At 34.9% G+C, this 23,682-nt stretch overlaps 1 protein-coding gene across 1 annotated transcript in view; it reads right to left on the reverse strand.

The window, feature by feature from the left end:
- The window catches only part of LOC109105484 (CUB and sushi domain-containing protein 3-like), a 242,628-nt gene that overhangs the window by 178,554 nt on the left and 40,392 nt on the right, over nt 1-23,682 (reverse strand). Inside the window, 2 exon segments of the mRNA XM_042741717.1 lie at nt 3,750-3,957; nt 18,096-18,290. Of these exon segments, the coding sequence (XP_042597651.1) occupies nt 3,750-3,957; nt 18,096-18,290 (403 nt within the window).

Consider the following 23,682-nt stretch of genomic DNA (forward strand, 5'->3'; position numbering starts at 1 on the left):
TGGCCTTTGCCGGCAGTTACACTGTTATTGGTCCTAATTCTCAAGCGCTTGTACAACTCACCTTTAGGGCAGAATTTTTGCAATATACATCTGTTATTTCAGACCACACAAGCCAAATAGCTTATCTCGGGGAGTACAGGCCCTGAAGCACCCATCCCAATATGCATTCAGCATTGTTGGCAGTGCAAAGTCAAGCATCTCTATTAATATCAATCACACTTAGAGTCAGGGATTAAAACAAACTCCTACTCATAAATATATTACCCTTTGGCATATAACTTGTCCTGTACTGTTTGTGCTACAGACATGAATTACACATCAATGTGTGCTAGACAGACAGACAGACAGAGAGACAGATAGACAGATAGACAGAACAACAGGAAGGGACAGACAGACAGAACGATAGATAGAACAACAGAACAATAGATAGAATGACAGAACGACAGACGGACAGACAGACAAAACAACAAAAAAAGACAGACAGACAGACAGACAGACAGACAGACAGACAGACAGATAGATAGATAGATAGATAGATAGATAGATAGATAGATAGATAGATAGATAGATAGAGAGATAGATAGATAGATAGATAGATAGATAGAATCACAGAGCGACAGACAGACCGAAAGATAGGACAGACGGATGGATAGATAGAACAACAGAAAGAGACAGACAGAATGATAGAATGATAGAACGATAGATAGAATGATAGAATGACAGACAGACAAATAGATAGATAGATAGATAGATAGATAGATAGATAGATAGATAGATAGATAGATAGATAGATAGATAGATAGATAGATAGATAGATAGATAGATAGATAGATAGATAGATAGATCTCAAATAGCAAAACTTTCATCTCTATTGGTGGTAAAGAACAGGAGTATAGCTCGTTTTTTAAGCCTCTGATTTTCAAAAATAACTGATTCTCGACATGTTTCTGATCTGAGCGATGATAAAAAGATTATACTATCGTAAAAGAACCATTGCAAAATAATGATGACAGTCCATGCAGCTGTCTGCTTTTAACCTTCTCCCAGCATGCAACACAATCTGCGTGAGTGTCTGGCGTTTATTTATTTATTTCCAGGCAGTGTGGCGCAGGGAAGTGGGACAAATCTTGTATGCAGCGGGCTTCCGCAGTCACGGCAAGCGTGTAAAACCTCTGAGGAGCGAACGGATACAAAAGACTTCATTTGGTTGTGTCTCTACGAGTGGCCTGTGTGAGAAAAAGAGGAAAACCGCTCGCTTTAAATGATGCATAACCCTAACAAGAGCACACCATTTAGTGTAAGAATAAAAGATTTCCATCATCACGATACGAAGAAACGCAGACACAGCTGGTTCATATTCCCAAAATATGCTCAAGTGTTGACCTTGCGGTTTGAATGACGTCTGATATGAGCTCAGAATCTGACGCGGCACGAGTACAAACACAATACTGACCCAGTTATGCTTGCAAAACGTGGCCCCAGGTGTCTCATTTAAGTCCTGAAGTATGCTCCATCTAAGACAAAAAGAAATGCAATATACTTTTCCAAACACGGAATGCTCTTTCGGCAGAGGAGAGCAAGAGGAATGGCTTTTGTACGTCCCTTTCTGTGAGTGATTTGTAACTTAAAGATTGTTGTTTTTGCCCTTTCCAACATACACAGAAAGTATAGTAGAATTACTTAAAGGTCATTCCAGCAAAAACATTGATTTGTTTGTTTGGCTTGAACAATATTAGAGGGGAGAAGTTCATTCTGCTCGAACAAAACTTGCTTCATTTGTCATGTTGCTTATAGAAATGACTTAAGCGAATCAATGAATCAACTGACAAGCAAGGTCATCACCACCACGCCAGGATACTGCTCACACAATGCTGTTCCCTGCACTCTTAACAAGCACTTTCAGTGTTTGATTGTCATTTCAGCATCAGCGGTTGAGTTTAACACAGAGTATGCTGTGCTTTCCTGCGCCAAGTCTGAAATCGGTGGATTTGCAGAGTCATGCAGCCAGCATCGAATCAAGTTAAAGGCATCTATTCTTATTTCTTACGATTCTCAAAAGCTCACGCAATCATTTCAGAGGTTTGATGGAAGTTTTGCCACCTTCTGAGTAGTTTCTTTTGACAATCTAACACATAAATCACACATTCCCAATCCTTCAGTTGTCATATTCAAAATCATTCCCACACTTTGAAATTAAGATGTTGAATCCTATGAACTTATCAATGCGTACATTAATTCAGAATGGACTGGAAACAATCTGAACAACTGTGTGGGAAGGAAAAAAACACAAAGGGACAAAGGTACAGTAACTATGCAGCTATTTATAAAGAAAAAATGCATATGAAATATCGATTTGAGCTGGAATCTGTGGTTATTAACTGATGGGTTGTTGCAGACAGCAGGGAAAAATAATGATAATGTAAATAATGCAATGCAACTAAGCATATAATCATGTATAGTTAGGATAACAAAACAGACATGCTTTTAAAAAGGAAAACAAAATGCTTTCCACATCTTTTGTTGACAATGTCATAGGCTGTGCATCCAATTAAACTGCCTATTTTGCAAATTCACCTGTAACTTTATGAAAGACAGTCAAATTATACCAATGGTTATGGTGCACAAATTGTGTGACCTTATCCTCAAAAACAACGCATGTACACACACACACACACACACAAACACAAACACACTGTGTGATTTATGCTGTGTGTTATATATATATATATATATATATATATATATATATATATATATATATATATATATATATATATATATGATGAGAAAGACATAAAGAACTATATATATATATAATTTATGCTGTGTGTGTATGTGTGGATGAGACAGACATGAAGGACACTACAGGGCTGGGATGATTATACAGTTTAATGCTCATTACACAACAATAGAGTTCCTGCAGGTTTTATGGAGGTAAATTTAAAACCTTTTTTAAGACCAAGTAAAGAAAATTTAAGGAACACAGTTAAAGGAACACAATACGTCAAGAGCACAATAAGTTTATAGTTTTAAACACTTTCAAATTTGAAAATACAACTTCCAAATGGAAGTCATCCATTACTTTTTAATTAATTCTAAAAAATAAAAATACATATTCCTCTGTATATTTGTGTTGTGTTCCTGTGCAAATGTCTAAAGATTCTCAAATCAAGATACATATACTTGAAAAGCAAAATAACAGTCTTGATTATGGTTAAAATTGATCAAAAAAAAAGTGAGCTTATGATTAAAACAAGAACAAATATCTGCCAGTGGGCTCAAAAATTTTTACATACCCTTGTTCTTCTTTTAAGCAAAGGGACCAGTTCTCACTATTTACTCATTGCTTATTAGCATGCCTATTATTAACATATTGTCTGTTTGTTAGGTCTTATAAAGCACATATTCTGCATGAGCATATTCTACATCCCTAATCCTACCCAACACCTAAATTTAACAACTACCTAACTAACTATTAATAAGCAGCAATATCTTGTTTTAATGATATTTGTGATGTTTGTATTGAAAAAAAAGAAAACCAAAAGACTTTTTACACTTGCATCAAGCAAATGTATCTTGTTTTAATGATATTTGTGATGTTTGTATTGAAAAACAAGAAAATCAATTTAAGACTTTCTGCTCTAGTTTAAGACATTTTAAACCCACAGAAAGCCTGCAACAATAACTGACCACAGAACACAGAATGAAGAATTTCAGCGAGAGGCAATATAATCCAATATCAAACTCACCATATCGTTGGTGGATCAGATCCCTCAACTTCTAAAGAGTCGAGTTTGCTGTCCATCTGGAATTCAGTGAAGACCAGTGAGATGGTGTCTCCTGGATCAGCCAGGATGGTCCACGTGCACTCGCCACTACTCTGATAGTCCTTCTGAAAGTCTGGACTGGAGATGGTGCCACTGGAGCCTCGGAAGGTCCCGCCACATGTGTCCTCAGCTGGTGGCCAAACAAACGCACAATATTAGCAAATATTATCCATAATGTTAGCAAAAGCGAAATGTGGAATGTTTGTGAACTGAAGGCATTATATTTTGTGAAGCTGCTCGGGAAACATTAGTGCATTATGAATAGAGCTTTATGAAGAAAACAGAGCAGGAAGGGGTCGCCCGACTGTTAGCTGCAAGTCAAAGGTTTGTTTTGCAAAGCAGAATCATTGACATTATGATTATGACGGAAAATGAGCATCACACAGTGAAGGCAAAGCCCCTCTAAAATAAATGTTGGTGTCTTTTTTTACTTCGCCAACACTGCATTGGATTTTTGTCTGCCAGCAAAACAATAAACGGCGATAAGAGCAATTATTATACATCAGGTTGATCACGCTAATTGCTAGTTGTGTTCTGAGAAACAGAATGATTGTTTTAATGAGTATTATATGGGTTTTGCAAAAATGTATTTTCCAAAAACAAAAATAAAATCAACACTTAATTATGCAGCCCAAGTCTGGCTTGAAAAGAGAGACAGTGTCAGATAATTAATCTAATTAGCTTCATGCAGGATAAGAGGAAAGTGTCTTAACAAAACACTCCAAAATGCACTTACTGTACCTAATGAAGGGTATTTTTATTTAAAATAAACATCAGCAGGACATCAGCTAATGCAACATATTGCACACACATTTGGTGTGCAACAAATGCATTTGTTTTAAGCATATAACATAGCTTTAATTAATAATTTTATTATTTATTATTCACTCTCATGTCATTCCAAATGTGATTGTGTGTGTGTGTGTGTGTGTGTGGTTTATTTTTTTTTTTTTAATGCAACACAAAAGGAGGATTTTCTGAGGTTCTTTTAACAAGTGAGCTGTCAAGCTGCACAATGGGGCAATATTGCAAGTACTGCAAATCCATATTGTAAGATTTGATAGCTATGCTATTTAAAAAGTCAACATTGTGAGATAAAAAGTCATAATTACCTTTTTATGGTGAAAAAAAGCAGAATCATAAAATTCAAACTTTATTTTGCCTTTTTTCCTCAAAATGTTGAGTTATATCTCAACTACACATATCATAACTCTTAATTCCTAAAAAATTACATTTATATCTCAAGTTTACATCTCAGAATTCTGAATTGTGAAGTAATTACCTTTTTATTTTATTTTTTATTCCGTGGCAAATAAAATTCTGAAATAAATTTCAATAACTACAATTCAAAGAGTCAGGAAAATATCATTCCTTAACTTATCTCCATAGGTACACATCCATATCTGACAGTGAAATATATAATTCCCAATTTGTAAATTACATTATGCATATTTAATTATTAAATATAATTTTAAATCCACATGTAGCAGTGCACATCTCATTCATTACGAATCCAGCAGACGGCAGGTGCATTTGCATGTTCAGATGTTTCAAAGCAGCGGACCATCCATTACTAACATTTTTGAAAGCTTCAGCTTCATATCTATTAATGTGTGCTGGCAGTTCATGTTCCCTAAGCTGCAAATTGCCTTATCTGTCGGCATTTCTGCCCTAAAAAGCTATTTTAGGCAAACTCATGCTTTATCACAGGACTCTCTCGACAGCTCATGCACAGATGAAAATAACGAATGAGCTTCAGCCACACGAGGGTCCAGATCTGCGCCGCACAGCTGCTTAAAATGCAGGTAATGCAACATGTTTGCAAGGCAGAGGTTAGTCACATATAAACAAATGAAAAAATTGACTAAACAGCAAAAAGTCCCATCCACACTGCAGCTTATTTTGGTTAAGAATCACCCATTTGGCCAGGAAGAGACCATTTGTCTAACATTTGAAGTAGCTAAACGCTAGCTGTTTTCTACATGCCATTTAGGAAAACATGGTCTGAACGTGATTATTCCATAATAACGAAATGCAGTGTATAAAAGTATTTTAATGAAAACAATTAAATTTAGCATGACAAATCAAAAAACATTTACAACATAGGGCTGTTTTATTATATTATTGCATGATTTTTCTAATAATTGATTGGGTGTCTGTCAATTATACTTTACTTCAGTAATGATAAATTATGGTATTGCAGTCCACACATGTAATTATAATTTCATTTTTTTATTTTTTATTAAATACATTTTTTAATTTAAGCATTTATTTTAACTTCAATTTTAAATTTAGATTCTTTTTAAATTAAATTAAATTAAGAATTTACTTGAAGTACTCTCTTTAGATCATGACACAAACAGTTACAGAAAATATTTGAAAGCGTACTTTTAAAGTGACACACAGCAACCCTCTACATTGCGAGTAAATCACTCGCATATGCGACTAAATCTTCATTCTGGCCACTAAATGATGTCTAATATTCGCCAATGGCTATTAAATTCTCAGATTTTACTCGCCAGTGTGTTAGTTGGAGGCTAAGTCTAAGTTTAGAACAGATATATTTTCACTTGCGAACACCCTCTGACTGAGGGCTTCAGAGTTTCACAATCCGTCAGGTGATCTGTGATATTTTCAGTTCATCTCAATGGATGTGCAGTGCACCTGTATTTAATGTATATAATGTAAACTCTAATGTGAAGGCGCACAAAGCACTGTTTGTATTTTCCTGTCAAAATAAGAAAAAAAAAAAAAAAAAAAAAAAAAAAAAAAAAAAAAATTGACGAGCTAGATTTAAACAATATTCTTTGTTGTATTTTCCTGTCAAAATAACGGCGTTCCTATGGACGTCTTCAGCTTTTAAGAACAGCCTGGTTTTCTGGTAGTGGGTGGAGTTAATGCGCAAACGGCAATCTCATTGGCTGGCGCTCACCTATTATCGCCCCTGTTTTGATTTCAGCAAATCAGTTCGAGCGAACGCACAAAACCTGATTAATATACATGAATCCAGCAGCTCATTAATCCTTAGTAATCCTTAGTGTGTTTTATAGTTCTTATTATTAGAATTCGTATCATTATTATCTTATCAGTATTTTTGTTAGGTTTTTTCCCCCCAATTTTTTAATTTTTTTAACAGAAACACTGAATGACCAAAAAAAGCACCACCACCACCTCCAGTTAAAATGTTCAGTTAAAATGACTAATATGCATTCAAACATGGTTATCAAGTTTACTTCTAATTACTAAAGTTCTATTATTAAATAATACTTGATTATTATAAAGCTTGACCGACTGATGTTAATAGTGTACTTTCAGTTATTTAAAAAACTGCACCATTTTACAAATATTTATTTTACATATATATATATATATATATATATATATATATATATATATATATATATATATATATATATATATATATATGTGTATTATCAAACAATGGAATTGTTTTGGAATGAACACACACCAAATAGCCAATGGCGATTCAATTGCCAAGGTGTCCGTAGAGGGTTGTACAGTCAAGTATGGAGACCCATACTTGGAATTGGTGCTCTGTATTTAACCCATCCAAAGTGCACGCACACAGCAGTGAACACACACACACCATGAACACACAGCCGGAGCAGTGGGCAGCCATTTACACTGCGGCGCCCAGGGAGCAGTTGGGGGTTCAGTGCCTTGCTCAAGGGCACCTCAGTCGTGGTATTGAGGGTGGAGAGAGCGTTGTAATCATCTTAAAATTTTTTACTTCAAATACCTATTTTTCACCAACATAATTCAGAAAAGAAAGGCAAATTTAAAAGTATCTCTTTTAAATAAAAATGTATTTTTAATATTATTTTTATTTATTTGATTTAGATTTTATTTTATTTCTTTTAAGTACTTATTTTAAATTAAGGCACGGTAATCTTCACAAAATGTTATACAGAAAATATTGGAATATATGTACAGATTTTTGATAATCCAAGTATTTAAATCTTTAAATAACTACTTTTAACAAAAAAAATTAAAAATAAAAAAACAAATATCCCGAAGTATCGATACTAAAATTAGTGTTGTCAAAAATATCGATATTTCGATAAATATCGATACTGAAATATCTGAACGGTACCAATACTAATTTCCCGAAGTATCGATACTAGCCGCGCTTTCACTTTCACTTCTCTCCAAAGGTGCGTTGACAACCACCACACGCGCACGCGTACTCGCACTCGTCTCATTCGCTCTGGTTAGCAAAAGTGAAGTGAATGGAAAGATGGCGAGTGCAACGCCCTCGCGACCGGCTTTGGTTGATAAGGAACACAGCAGGAGTGCTATCTGGAAAGAGATGCTACAGAACAGTGCTTACAAAAGGCGCTAACACCACTAATATAGTAAAGCACCTGAGAGACCGACACCCGGATCTGTATAAAGAATTTCTCGAGGTTGGTATTATTATTATACGTTACTGACACTCTATCCTCCAATTTGATACTGTTAAGAGCTTTGACACAATCTGTATTGTTAAAAGCACTATATAAATAAAGGTGACTTGACGACTTCATGTCGATCCAAGTGAGCACTGTTTTCGCGTGTGATGCACGCACGTTTGCGTTTAAATCTGTTCATCAAATAACGTTAATGTATTAACCAGCTTTTATGACCGATGAGCAATGCATCTGTTACAGTATATTTTAATCTTTGATAACAGTAGGTATTAGGTAATAAAAATATAACGGATCATGTTAGCTCTGGTCCAATGAAAAAAATATTAACAAATAGAACTTTGGACTTTAATTAGTACATGTATTAGTGAATGTTAGTTTAAATCAACTTTTAAACTTTGATTAACAAATGTTTTGTAAGTATTTTTCATTGCTTATTCATGTTAACAAATATCTATTACCATTAACCTAAGTTCTTAGATTAGTTCATTCAGTTCATTTTAAAAGTGTGGTCTATGAGACTCGACCTGCAACAAAAACAACAAAATCACAACCTACACTACCAGCTGTGTCAATCTCACTCACCTCTGTAGAGAAAATCTGCATAAAACTGCAGCAACAGATTCCATTTAATTATTTTGTTTACTAATTTGATACTTGATGCATAAGATTGCACTGATTTTGTTTTTGCTTGAAGTTTAAGTATCTTTTGTTGACATTGTGATTTGATTTTACTTGGAAATACAAAAGATTGCACTTTTTTTTTTACTTGCACTTTATTGGTTTTTGAATGTATGCAATCTGAGAGGCTTTTGAACAAGTGCATTACCTCAGGACATTTTTGTTAATGTAAAATATATGTTCTTGACTTGTTATATTTAGTTTTAAATAAAAAAAATAACCCCTTAATATTGTGGCAGTTTTTTTCTCCGTGGTATCGAAAATGGTATCGAATATCGATATTTTTCAAGGTATTGTATCGAAGTAGATATCATAGGGCTGTATAAGTACACACTTGAAATCATTTTGTTTATTTTTCTTTATATATATATATATATATATATATATATATATATAAGCTATTTATTAGCATTACTTATTTTAAATTATGCCATGGGAGTCTCTACAAACTGTTATACAGAAAATATCAGAACTTTTCTGATCATCCAAGTATTTAGAACTTCAAATATGTACTTTTCACAGACATAATTCAGAAAAGTAGTATTTTCAGGTCTGCTCAATAAAATCTAGTTTGCTTGGTTTGTATTGCCCCAGACAAAGCTTTGAGCATCCTTTCTGATGCTGCTAACCCGAAGAGAGTTCAAAAAAATTCAATAATTATTTTATCATCAAAAGCTTCAAGTTTCAACCTGGTACCATGTACACACAACTTTGTTTCCAGGCAGACTTGACTTTTCAAACTCGCTCCTAAAAGTTTCATAAAGCTAGGCAATCAGATCAAGAAAGTAGAGCTCGCCAGATCAAGAAAGTCCTTTTATGGTTTTGTCTGCGATATGGATTAGACAGAGCAGGTTAGTGGTCTGTGGGCGGTCCAGGGGTGTGCCGTCTGAGACTGAGACTATACAGAAGACCAGAAGAGGCAGTGACTTCAAGGCATTGGGATCTGATGTGATGGTTACATGAAAGGTACTGGATAATAGATCGGTACATCCCTTATCCTCACTCATTAAAGATGAGCTCAGAAGAAGAAACATCACACTATGAGGGATTAATGTTGCTTTTCAAGACTTAATTTGGATTCTCATTAACACTTAAACCTAAACATGAACATACGTTATTTTTAGAGAATCAACTCAAACCCACATAAACATAAAATTAGACTTTAAAAAAATCTAGTCGTTCAACACCTAATGTGTATGGTGTATATTTACCATGTATATATAAAAAAAAACAAATACATAAAATATATAAAAAATATATATATATATTCTAAAATTATAAATCTAAATAAATATATCTAAATAAATTGAACTTATAAACAACATTTTTCATAAATATATATATATGCATGTGTTTGTATTTATATATACATAATAAACACAGTATACACTATACACACATATATTATGTAAACAAAAACTTTTAATTGGATGCAATTAATCATTTGACAGCACTTACTATATACTTATATATATACGTGTGTGTGTGTGTATGTGTGTGTGTGTGTGTGTGTGTGTGTAAATAATGTTTATATTCTAAAATAAAATGTAAAAATATATGTAAAATAATAAATTTATATTTTATATTCAATGCAAAATGTAATGTGGTACATAAATTTAATTATTAATCTACACATAAAATAAACACTTCAATATTGCTCTACTCTGGTCTTGTGCAACATTTAATATTCTAAATATTCAAAAAAAAATATATATAACAACAAAAAATACATCTTACATCAAAACAAAAAATCTTTGTCTCTGAAATGACAGTTGATGTCAACAGGCTCTCTTGTGAATTCATGATGAATAAAATCAAGACCCTCCCAACAGTTTTTCTTATGACATATCTTGTTTCAGTCTATAAACTGTCACTTTACAGAGAAAAATGTGGGTTGTGAAACACTGATTCATGTTAACTCTCAACAAAAGCATGTCTTGAAAGACAGTCAGTGTTTAAAATCCTGTTGGATGAATTTAAATAAAGCTTGTCATTTTCTCCCCAACTCTCAATTACGCAAACCTCACAGAAGATGAATCCAGCATCAGGTAATCATAATGATTATTAGAAGGCTGCAGAGATTTTATACACAGGCCTACATGCAAGAACAATGTGTTATGATTGCATCCCAGGTGTGGAGCCGCATGTGTTCACACTACAGCTGAATCACACACCTGTGACACACTTATAGAGCACATAAAGAAATCAATAATCGCAATATATGAGATTCCTTGCCAGAGGGTAGTTTATCTTCCCCTAGAAAGGCACATTGTCACTGGGGAAGACAAAATAACTGGTGGAAATTGTTAGAGTGGGAAAGCGGGACTGTGTTTGGAAGCTTGAACCGAGGTGGTGTTGCTCATAATTACGTTTTATTTGTAAATGTTGATTGTGCAACTGAATTTATTCACATTTTGTGTACTGTTAAAAGCTTGCCAGAAAATACTAGTCATTTAGTCAGTTAATGAAGCGGCAGGCTTGTGCAACCAAACTGCATTTCCCATCATTCTCTGTGGCTACACAAGAATGAGAACTACAGATATATCTAATGACCCTGATTTTGTTACATTAGGACTGCAAAGTTTATTGTTGAAGTAAAAAAGAGAGAGAAACAACTCTGAAATTGCTCAGTATATTCAATTTATGGCCTTTAGCCAAGACTACATTTAAAATATTTCCAATTTTTTTTTTCAAAACATCATCCTCCGTTGCTTTAATGCACTCAAGTCACTTTATCAACAGCAAAATGAGCTCAATTTGATTTTTGTTTTCTCATAAAAGCTACTCAATCTGCTAAACAGTGAAACTACTGAACAATAATAATGCACGATACACAAAACTCAAAAAGCTGATCTTTTTAACAATACTTCTAAAAAGCAAGAGACAAGATTATGAATGCAGCATCAAATGAGTTATGGTGTACTTAAACTAATCGTGTCTCTCTGAGCACAGTGATGTTTTTACTGTAATTTCAAACATTTTCAATCACTGGCTCTTTGTTATCATACCCATTTAAGAGACAAAAGTACATTGATTGAAAACCTAATGTCCAAAAAAAATCACTGTTTCTCAAGGGCTTTCCGCGAGCGCGATTCGAGACGGAATGAAATACGGACAAATGCGTTTCATTCATTCATTTCATTCATTCATAACGACTAATATAGGTTATATTTGGGGTTTTATAACATTATGTAACACACATATATATATATGAAATTGTATTAATATTTCATGAAATGTTAAGGGGAGGCCGGTATTAAAAGCAAAAGTCTAAATAAGCACCACTGCTACATCCATAAAAGCCGTTTTATGTTTTATCAAGAACTTTGGTGCAGGCGTTGGGACTGGCAGCCTGTGGGTCCTGAATTCAGGAGCCTTTGAAATGATAATGTGCTTTGCACTATACATTACATTTTTATGCTGGATTTCAACATTCATGGTTGGGATATTGCTCAGAGACAAACAGCTACTCTGTGAAAATGGGTTTGATGTACTACAGTTTTGGAACTGGCTGCTAAATGAGCAAGGAGGTAAGCAGAGATAAGATAAGCTCGCTTTGCCATGCAAGACACTAAACTGTCACAGCGAGGCAAACATCTCAACATGTTCTGCAGGGGTTTAAGCTGTCAGAAATTGCATGCCATTCAGAGCTCCTCCTGCAGAAATTCCCCTCACAGAGCTGATATGGACAAGCGACACAGTTACTGGAAACATGTGTCCGACAACCAGTCAAACGACAGAAACTGCTAGCACGGCAAGAATTTCAACGCCTTTGAGAGTGTGTCCCCTCGATCTAGGTCATTCCATCTGGATTCGGAGATATCTGCCATTCAAGTGTGCCGAAGAGTGCTGCTGGGGACTCTTGGATGAGCGCCTACATCGTGAGAATGGGCAGTTTCTCTGAGGAAACGGGATCAAAAGACCATCTGCCCGTTCTGAGGGTCCTGCTCTCCTCTCAGAGTGACCAAAGAACCCGGAGGAAAACTGAGAAGCATGCTTCTAGACTTAGTTTTACATCCACTTTAATTTGTAATATGGAAGTAAGCTAAGTATGTTCTGTAGGTAAATAACTAGAATAAAAATAAAGTGCAGTAAACGGTAAAACTATTCACAATGTTTCCAGAATGTTCACGGTTCAAGGTTCTTAAAGTTACGAACATACATTCTTCCATTAACGCTAATAGAATGTTCATTCAAAGTTGTCTGGTCTTCGATAACGTTTTCAAAATGTTAGCGCAAAAATGTTATTCATACATCGCATATGGGCCACGTTTCTGAAACATTTTAGGTGGATGTTAGTCTAACGTTTATTAAACATTACAACTACTTGTTTCAGATGATTCAGAGAAGATTCGAAAGTAACATTCTCACATTATTTACAAAAGAATAACATTGAACTTTCCATTAATGTTCTCTTTAATGTTTACATAACCAAGATTTTCTTTCTTTCTTTTTTTTAATTAAACTGGATGTTTTAAATTTATGACTTAATGCGAATGTAAGCAGAATGTTCTTAGAAAATATGAGCTGCTATAAGCAAGTAACTAAATGAATAAAGTACAGTAAAACTATTCCAAGCTAAGAGGAAAAATCTGAACTTTGAATAACACATGGCAAGGTTCTTTCAATGTTATGAACAAACGTTCTTCCAGTAATGCTAATAGAATGTTCGTTCAATGTTATCTGTCTTTAACATTATCAAAACATTAGCACAAATCATTTATACATCATTCATAGAACGTTTTTCTGAAACATTTTAGCCTTTTTTTTTTAAACATCACGTCTTACTACCTTGTTCCCATTAAGTTATGAAAAAAATATTTCTGACGTATAATGTCTGAACATTCAAAATTGTGGAATTTCATTTGATATTTTTTTTTTAAACATTGTGAGAATATTTCTTTTGAATGTTCTCTGAACATTCTGAAACTGGTAACATTTAAAATACGTTAGATAAACGTCCAACTAAAATTTTTCAAAAATAAAATGCACCAACAATGAACAAATAACATTCTGTGCTAATTTTGTACTAATATTTTGAGAACATTAGTAAAGGTACCAGAAGAATGTTTATAATAATGTTTATAACTTTAACCGAACGTTAACCAGAGTTCTGAGAATGTTTCTTTGTTAGCTACGTACTTGTTTAAGATGTTTCAAAAATAATGTTCCCATAGTATTTAAAAAAAAAGATAACACTGACTAATGTTTTCTCTAATGCTCCCATAACCAAGAAAAAACATTTTTAAAACAAAGTGGAAAACATTCAGAGATAACTTAACGTTAGCAAAACTTTCTTAAAGCATAATGTTAGCTGTTTTTGCACTACAAACCAATGTGTTATGATAAATAGCACTTTGTAAAATCTAGCAGCATAACAGACTACTTTTGTACAGGTAAAACAGCTGGAAGCAAATGGCACCGGAAGCTTCGCACACTCAAGTTACCAAACAAAAAAAAAAAAAAAACAAGGTTGATATGCTCTCTATTAAAATTCTCTCATGAAGTGAAATGCATTAGAGCGAAAACCAAGCATTATCTGAAAAGCACACGGCCAACAGGTCTAATATTCTTGCAACACTGTGGCCTACCAAGAGCTGGATTTATCACAGGTCTTCCTCCCAGCTGGCGTAAACAAAGCATCCATGCATGGCGTGAGACCTGACTCACATTCAAGTGCCATTTCTCCCTTTTCTTTGCATTTACCGGCAATATAGTTAGCTTTAACGACATCCAGAGGGGACGGTGAGAAGGGGCAAGCCTCCAGGCTCAGATATCCTCATCAAAGAAGATCAGTTTCCCTTGCCCGAATATGAAGAAGCATGTGCTAAAAAGCCTGGGGTCAGAAATTGTGTAATACAGATTCATCCCTGGTTTGACTGATTTGGCTGTAGCAATAAGGCTGCGCGTTCTTCGTTTCGCTGAATGAGACTCAAAGACAGAGCTGGCAGTAGTTATTCTCTCTTGTGAATCATCCAGAATCACTTTTGGATGAATCACATAATGTCTGCCCAATTTTCATGTGTTGCATTTGATAAAACATTAATTAAACGTCTGAAAAGACATCCATTTAGCCTCTCTGATTCAGCTAGCATGCTAATCATGCTAGGAGTATGACAGGGGTCTACAGCTGAAAATAGCAGTTTAAACCTTCCTAAGATGGTTGCCTGGTCATCCAGCTTGTTTTGAGGATTTTAGAGGGTTTTTGGGGCTGGTCAGCATAACACCAGTTTGGCCAGGTGAACCAACTAAAACCAGTAAAACATCCTTTTTTTTCATTATCGATCATCACAAATATTCCCATAATGGGCAATAAATCAGGACTGTAAAAAAGACTGAAACACAATAGCCCATCTTAACCCTATACTGCACTACATATACAGTACGTATTGTGCTATAATAATATTTGACATTTTATTTTATCGTATATATTTCTATATAATTGTGTATATAAACTGTCTATATAAAGGCATGTATATATGTAATGTGTTAGGATATTAAGTAAAAATCATGTTCCATGAAGATATTTTGTAAATTTCCGACCGTAAATATATCAAAACTTAATTTTTGATTAGTAATATGCATTGCTAAGAACTTCATTTGGACAACTTTTAAGGTGATTTTCTCAATATGTAGATTTTTTTGCAGCCTCAGATTCCAGATTTTCAAATAGTTGTTTCAAATATTGTCCTCCTAACAAACCATACATCAATAGAAAGCTTATTTATTCAGCTTTCAGATTATGTATAAATCTCAATTTAGAAAAATTGACACTTAAGACTGGTTTTGTGGTCCAGGGTCACATATGTGTGTGTGTTTCATTTACCAATCAATTTTCAGGTTCCGGGCAATTTTTTTTTTAACCAATCTTTGTAGCAGACTGTTTTCATCTATGTAATAAAAATTTTACAGAATGATTTGATATACTATTTTACTTTTATATAATATGCAAAAACATGGCCATAAATAGATATTCTTGTTCTATACTGTACATTGTATCTATTGCAACTAATTTGCATATTAATGTGTTCTTGGGACAACATGTAATGAAAAAATAAGAGTAACAATGTAGCAAAATTTTCATAAGAATATCTTATATTTCACAGGAATACAAGCCCTTTTCCTGTGTCTCCCAAAAATGTCTGATAAACATGATGTATGTCATGGTCAAACCCCCAAACATCTGGTATGCCCTGAAAAGCCCTGAATGTGCTCTTTACAGTACACACACACGGTTTTGGAAAGCGGTTTACCTGTTTAATATCAAGTTCAATTTCAAAGTTGTTATTTATTTTTAAATGAATCAGACACAGGAGTCATTGGTCTAAACACTTGACTAAATTAGTCACTTGTTCACTGAATCAGCTCAAATGGCACACTCACTAACCAAGCTAACCATCTTTCATCTTCAACTGCAAATGAACCTGAAATTATTACTGCCTTCTAACCATTACTTTGAATTGCCATCAATGCAGAAAGATGTTTTTTGCCCACAGATGGTTTGGTTACAGTATCTACTGTACCAGCAGGTGTTAACTGACAACCGGCGCAGAACTCAACCAGGAAGGAAACAAACTGTTATCAGTGTTAACAACTTCTGAGTTTACTCAAATCAAAGAGTTGAAATAGTTTGACGCTGCAGACTTCAAACCCAATTAAACGGAATTTCATAACCTAAATGGTGAGTCAGAAAAACTGTTTCTGTCTTCATTCAGCCAACTAGAAGCTACTGAAGCAAAACTAATAAGAAGATTAGAGGCTATAATACATCAAACATGTTTGCTGGTTTAAATGCTGTTTTTAATGAGGTCTTTTCTACACCAAAAAGTACCTTTCATCGATATGTTTTGAGCCCTGCTCATCTTTCATTAAGCACAAATGATACAGCAGTACTCATTTTTCACATATCCTGGGGATGTAGCATATTTTATCTTTATTCAGTTCAATCATGCGTCATATTTCAAAATGTAAAATGCTACCCACAATACCTGAGTGCACTTCAAAGTTTCTCACGCTGATAATTAAGGCAACTCCTAAATTATTAACTGTATTTCACACACAGGCATTTCCCACTGGGGCGACTCACGTTTGATTGCGCCATGCAAAAGAAGACTAATGCAAAAGAACTGCAGGATTTTACAGCAGGCAGGCACTGCAGAACACTTCATAAATCACCATATCTAAAGCAATCCCAGAAAGACAAATGAGAAGCAGAGAGAATTTTAAGCACAATACAAGTTAAAAACAGCATTCATTTGAAATTCAACAAAACAGAATAATATAAAAGCCGCATATATCACAGCCAAAGCCACAGTACTCCGGGCTTACAGCAAAGTAAACGGATTCATTTTTGAGCCAACATGCTGCTTAAAAAAGAATCTGTGGCCCCTAAAAAGCATTAACGTAACACTTAAGCCACACTTTAAAATATCTGAACATCAATGTATTAGATAACAACATGCCACAGCAAGTGCCATTTTAAAGAATGAGAGTGCAAGAAAAACACTTCAAAAGTTTAAAATGAGTATTTGGATACTCTGTGGCTGTCAAATGGTAGTGTAACATATTCATTAACGTGATGAATTTCATCTCTGGTTCCTCTATTAAAACACCTGTGTGAATTTCTAACCTCATATCCAATAAAACATCATCAAAACAACTACTGCTGTCTACAACCTAAAATTAAATGAAAGGATTTATTAAAAACTAGCCTATTCTTTGTGTTCAATAAGCACAGGTTTTGTATTTCTTTTTGGAACTGATTAATCGTAAGCCTCATTTTAGAGCATTTACATAATTATTGAGATATATATTGCATATCATGAAAGAACTGAAAAATATCAATATTGTTTTAGCTGTATCACTTAGGCCTAGTTGGATAAATGTAATTTCTAATAAATAAATAAATATGAAATTAGTTCTGAGTAAAGCTTGTGCCTCATTTGTTTCCAGAAACCAATTGCTTTGATATTTTATCTAATGTAATGACATTGAGATATTTTAAGAGTGTCCAAATGCATTAATGCCCTGTGATGCTCTACAGAAGCAGAGAAGGCCTCCTTTTAATAAAAACAGCTCATCCTCAAAAAACCAAGAATCCAGAAAATGAAAATGAGCTTCTTAGTGCAGTTTCCATAAGCGTCTATCCGTCATTTCTTACCTCTGCAGATGGGAATAGGAAAATCCCACACCGCTACATTAGACGTGCTGGTGACACAGGTCAGCTGTGCGTGGCCATCCAGGGTATATCCAGCCACACAGTGATACCGGATTCTGTCTCCCACATTGAAGCTTGTTCCATTCAGGATTCCTTTGGCAGGAACTCCTGGATTCCCACAAGAACTGCTTTGTAGTTCTGAGGAGAGACAAACAGAAGATGCCAAAATCAGACGTAGTAAAGGGCCAGTTGATGAGCGCAGTTTTATTCTTAACGCATTGCTGATTTCTGTTAGTTATAACCAGCTAATTAGAGAGATGCAAAGCCTGTATTCATCAAAAACAATGAATAAAAAATGAATTTGTGCAAGGAACAAAAAGGCCTTATCCTACTGTAATAAAAAAAAAGATACTTATCGATTAAAAAAAAAAAAAAAGATGATGATGATGTGTCAAGAATGCAGTCCACTGTCCTTATTTATTTCTCAGGCATCTGATGTTGGACTAATATTTCGCTTTGACACATTTCTAATCTTCAGGGACACACATCTGGATATGATATGTTAAGCTTGCTTATCATTGATTTAAACCAGCACACATCCGCTCTGAGCACCTGCCACCATCATCAAATTCCATTTCAATCCTCAGTCGACTTCAGACGCACTGCGCTGCCCGTCTGATAATTCTGACATCAGCTGATCAAAATTAATCAGTTATGATTCAAATTAACTAGTCACTATAAATACTGTCTGGCACAACAGTATATGCTGTATGCCTAGGTGAATATTTCAAAGAATGCTAAATTATGTTTTTTTTATTTATTTGCAGTTTATTAAGTAGAATACTGCCTGCTATGTAAAGTATTCTGTATACTAAAATAAATAAACAGTATGTGAAAATGATTTTATTTGAAGTTTGATAACTATTATATTTTGGGGGTGGTGAGATTCTTTATAATTTAATTTAAAAAAATTACTAATTTAAAACAATAGTTTTCTATTTACATGTATTTTAATATATATTTATTCCTGTGATGCAAAGCTGAATTTTCAGCAAAATTTCTCCAGTGTCTTCAGTGTCACATGATCCTTCAGAAATCATGCTAATATCCTGATTAGCTGCTCACTAAGCATGTTGAAAACAGTTGTGCTGCTTCATATTTCTGTGGAAAGCGTGTGCATTTTTTTGTCTTATTTTCATTTTCTTTCATTCAGCTGAATTTGAAGGATGCATGGGATGTATCCTTTGCGACCTTCAATCACCCACAATCACACATTCCATTTCATGAAAATAAACTGATGAAAAACGATTCCGTACTGAGCTTGTCTGAATTTATTATGAAATGTAAGACAAAAATAATGTTTTTGGACATGAAAGCATAGATGTTATTTTTTTGTTTTGGTGTAAATTTCTCACGAAATGCTAAACTGCCAATAATGTAAGCCACTGGGAGACTATACGGCTGTGATTCATTGTATTGCATTAATAGAAAGCCAAATAATATAATAATTTGTAATAAAGTATTTTTCCAAAACTAAGTTTTATTAGTATTTTCGTGCAGTGCCGGTGAGTGCGCGAACATAAGTGTTGTAGCCACGTGCACTTACCGGTACTAGACTATCTTATTCTAGTGTTTAATGCCGAGGAAGACTCTAGCCTACAAGCCTCTGAAGGACTGAACTAGGAAGGACGCAGCCTTGGTAGGATGCAGCCTTCCATTTGAGAAGCACCCGAAGTGTTCCATTTGGGACAGGGCCAATGACTCGTCCTGGTCATTGTCGCCTATCAATGACGTAATATTCGCATATCCTCAGTTTCCACTTGTAGAAACATGGCAACACATGGACACAAATGCTGCAGTGCAGTTAAACTAAATCCATTACGGCTGCCATTACAAACACAAGAAAATTATATATAAATATGGTATGGAAAAAGTATGATAAAAAAATAAGAATAAAATAAAATGCGCAGGACAGTACACTGTAGACTTAATAAATATTAAGATGAGCAGGAATGTACAAGAGAATAAAGTGTCCTGAAACAGGTTAGCGGTGTCCAATGTCCAAAAGTGTTCCTTTGTCGTAAGTGATCAGTGCAGACGATATGTGTGTAAAAGGAGTGCAAAAGAAAGTACAAAAGTAAATAAAAACACAATCTAAGTGAAGCAACCTGCATCCGAACTCAGTGGCGCCATCTTGATTTTTTTTTTTTTTTTTTTGTAAAAATCATTGTGACATGACCTAACCCACTAACCTGCAGTATTTTGTGTCCTGTCACCACAGAAATAAAAGTTTGGTGACAGAAGCACTGGATTTTAGGAATTGGCACCATAAATTAAAGAATGTATCATGTCATCTAGAGAGAAAATCCATATAATAGCATCTGCACAGCATGTGATGAACACAACAAATGTCTTTTAAAGGTCCTTACAGTTTTACATTAGAAAGTATAATGCACTTTAATGCATTTCACTAATGTGCTTCTGCATTAGAATTATGCAAGTATAAAAAGTGACCCTTTAAAACCAGCAGACATGCAAAATTACAACTTGAGCAGACGATTTATAGATGGCATTTAGTAGCTAGAATGATATGGCAGTGCATTTTCTCCCTGTACACAGTCAGTGAACCATTCATTTCATCTCAATTTGTGCTCTAAAGTCTTAGACTTAAAGCATCTTAAAACCCTGTCACTTCACACCAGCGAGACCATTATCTCCATGTCACTCAATGAGACAGATCCTACTTTTCTTAATCTACCTTTAACAACAGAGCGTGCACTTTGGCACCAACGCTTTGCGCAAACACATTTTCCATTCAGTTTGCGATCGGGAGCTCCCTTGCTTAAACGAAAGCAGCTGAAGTTGATCAAATGCCGCTCGCGACTATCATCGCTCACTCTCTATGTTTTCCTGTGTGAATATCTGCATAGGAACACAGCACATCTGTCAGCTCATCTCCGCTCGCATATAGTCCCACTGAGCTTTACGCCCGTGATCTGGGGTAATGGAGGCATTTCCTGTTCATTACGACAGGTTGGACTCCGTGGCTTGTATATTATGGCAGTCAAATAAATGGCCCGGAGTGGAAATGATTCAGGCTTAGTACAGAAAATGTGTTGAAGTATTACCTTTGAGAGAGGATTATTTATTTTTCTTCCCCTGTTCCAATGAAGCAATTACAAACCTGCTCCCTCAGCAGACTAAAAAAAAAAAATGACTCAAATACAAACAGAGACATGACAAAGGCATCCGTTTGATTGTGATACAGGCACTCGGACTGATGGGCAGGATACTGGTGGAGTGCGACATTTGGAGTTGGAAATTACTTTTTAAAAAGAGGCCATTCCTTGTAATTGCTACTCAGGAGTTGTGATTTGTGGAAATACAAGCCTATTGATGTCAATTACAGCAGCAGTTCTGAACTAGTTCTGTTTTATGGGGTATATATTGCTCTGGACCCCAAATACTCAGCACTAGTATTTTTTTTTTCTATCTATCTATCTATCTATCTATCTATCTATCTATCTATCTATCTATCTATCTATCATCCATCCATCCATCCATCCATCCACTAGTCTATCATCCATCCATCCATCGTTAATTGCATAGCCCCATCAATAAACACATTAACATAAAAATTATAACTATCAACATGAATGGCTTTCGATGGCTGCATGCTCTATATCCATATTTATTCTAGTCTGGGTCATAATTTCTTTCACTTTGCGTAGGATGAGAGGATATCCAGCAACCTGTTCATGCTGGCATCGGTCTAATTTGGCTGGCTTCTCCCTAGTGACTAATGAATTTGTGCCAAAATACTGTATTATTGGACACATAACAAATGATATGGGAAATGTTTTCCCATAATAAGCCTATTTTGCTGTCGATGACCCTTCAGAAAGACCTGCAGTGCAACAGCTAAAAACCACAGAAATACAGTACAACATCCACATGTCAGATGATAATCAAATCAAAATAGATGACATTCAAATTTCTTGTTACATGTTTCACAATACAAATACACAAACACAAAAACACTTTTTATAGTTCTAACACCCATCTAACACCACACTGTATACAACCCAATGAATTCCAAACAAAGTCCTTCCCTACATTTTAGACCACTGAATATCCTGTTTCACTCAGAAACGTCACATTAGGAAAGTAAAATGGATTGTAAACCCTGATTCATCTTGACAAAATACTACACACAGGTATGTGGCGGTCACTGCACACCATTGAAGTGTCACTCCACAGATAACTATCTAAGAAACCACTAAGATTTGGTGTGCTCAATCCTCCTGTGTTTACCTTCACATCCACCGTGGTGGCCTTTGCAACAAGCATCTGATTTATGAAGCACAGCAGTAGAGTGTGCTGTTTTATCCGTCATCGCTTAACATGACAGCTTCCACAATAAATACAAACATAAACATGACACATAAGCATGGCATGTGGCCTGACATAACTACTCACGGCAGGTTATACCTCCAGCACTCGTGACAAACGACACCTCGCTGTCATAATGAATGTTGTTGGGTGATCTGCATTGACAGATACTGTGGAAGCACTAGCCTGTCTGTTGCTGCCAATGTATCCAATAATGTTCCCGATTCAGTACAACTTAAGTTCTATGGACAGAATCTGTGACCTGCTGTCAGTTTGGACAGAAAAAACTGGCTTGTGTCTTAGCTTGAGAAAATGAATGGACCCACTTTATAAGTGGTTTTTAATTTGATACAATGCACTTAGTGTGTACATGCATGCTTTTATATTACACATTCAATAATATTTATTTTTACACATTAAAAAATAAATTCTGCATCTAAACCCTTTTTGCCATACAGACTTCTAATATAAGTGCATTCCAGTGAACACAGATGTTTGCCTTCCAAAATTGAGGGATGCGTCAAAATTATTTTCCTGTGGTAATCGACAGCATGTCACAGATGCTGTCAATAGAGCTTAACTTGCATTGAACCAGGATATTCTTTTCAATCAGAAACAGCTCAGATAGATTCCATTGAACAGAGAGAGACCCTCGCGACTGACCCCAGCTCTCTTATTATGAGAAATGGCTGCTATTATGATCCCACTTGTGCTTGCTGGAGATGTTCATAATAGCTCCCAAAGTGTCTGTGAAAAGACCACCAGAAACACTGTAAGGACACTTTTATCTCAAATCATCTGAAAGAAAATAGGACCGCAAGTATTTGCGGTCTTCCGTCAAACTTGAAGCCTTTACACTTTTATTTGTAACCATAATAACCAATAAATACAATGATAAGGTCTATTAGATACATTTAGCAAAGTTAAAAAAACAAAAACAACAACCTCCTGAAATGATTGTTAATTAATTTGGCTCAAAAATATATTTGTAAAGTTGGAGAAAGTGAAGTTCAAGAAAATTCTAAGACAGGTCAGATGTTGATATTTTAAAGAATTAAAATTAAATGTGTGAAACAAACAATACATTTATTGATAAAAATATCTAGATATAAAAGTTCAAACTAAAACAAAAAAATACTGACTTTAAATGATTTGTCATAAATTCAAGCTCAATAATGTGATTTTTAAAACAAGTCTA

Source organism: Cyprinus carpio, chromosome B16, assembly GCF_018340385.1.
Source record: "Cyprinus carpio isolate SPL01 chromosome B16, ASM1834038v1, whole genome shotgun sequence".
Classification (NCBI taxonomy): domain Eukaryota; kingdom Metazoa; phylum Chordata; class Actinopteri; order Cypriniformes; family Cyprinidae; genus Cyprinus; species Cyprinus carpio.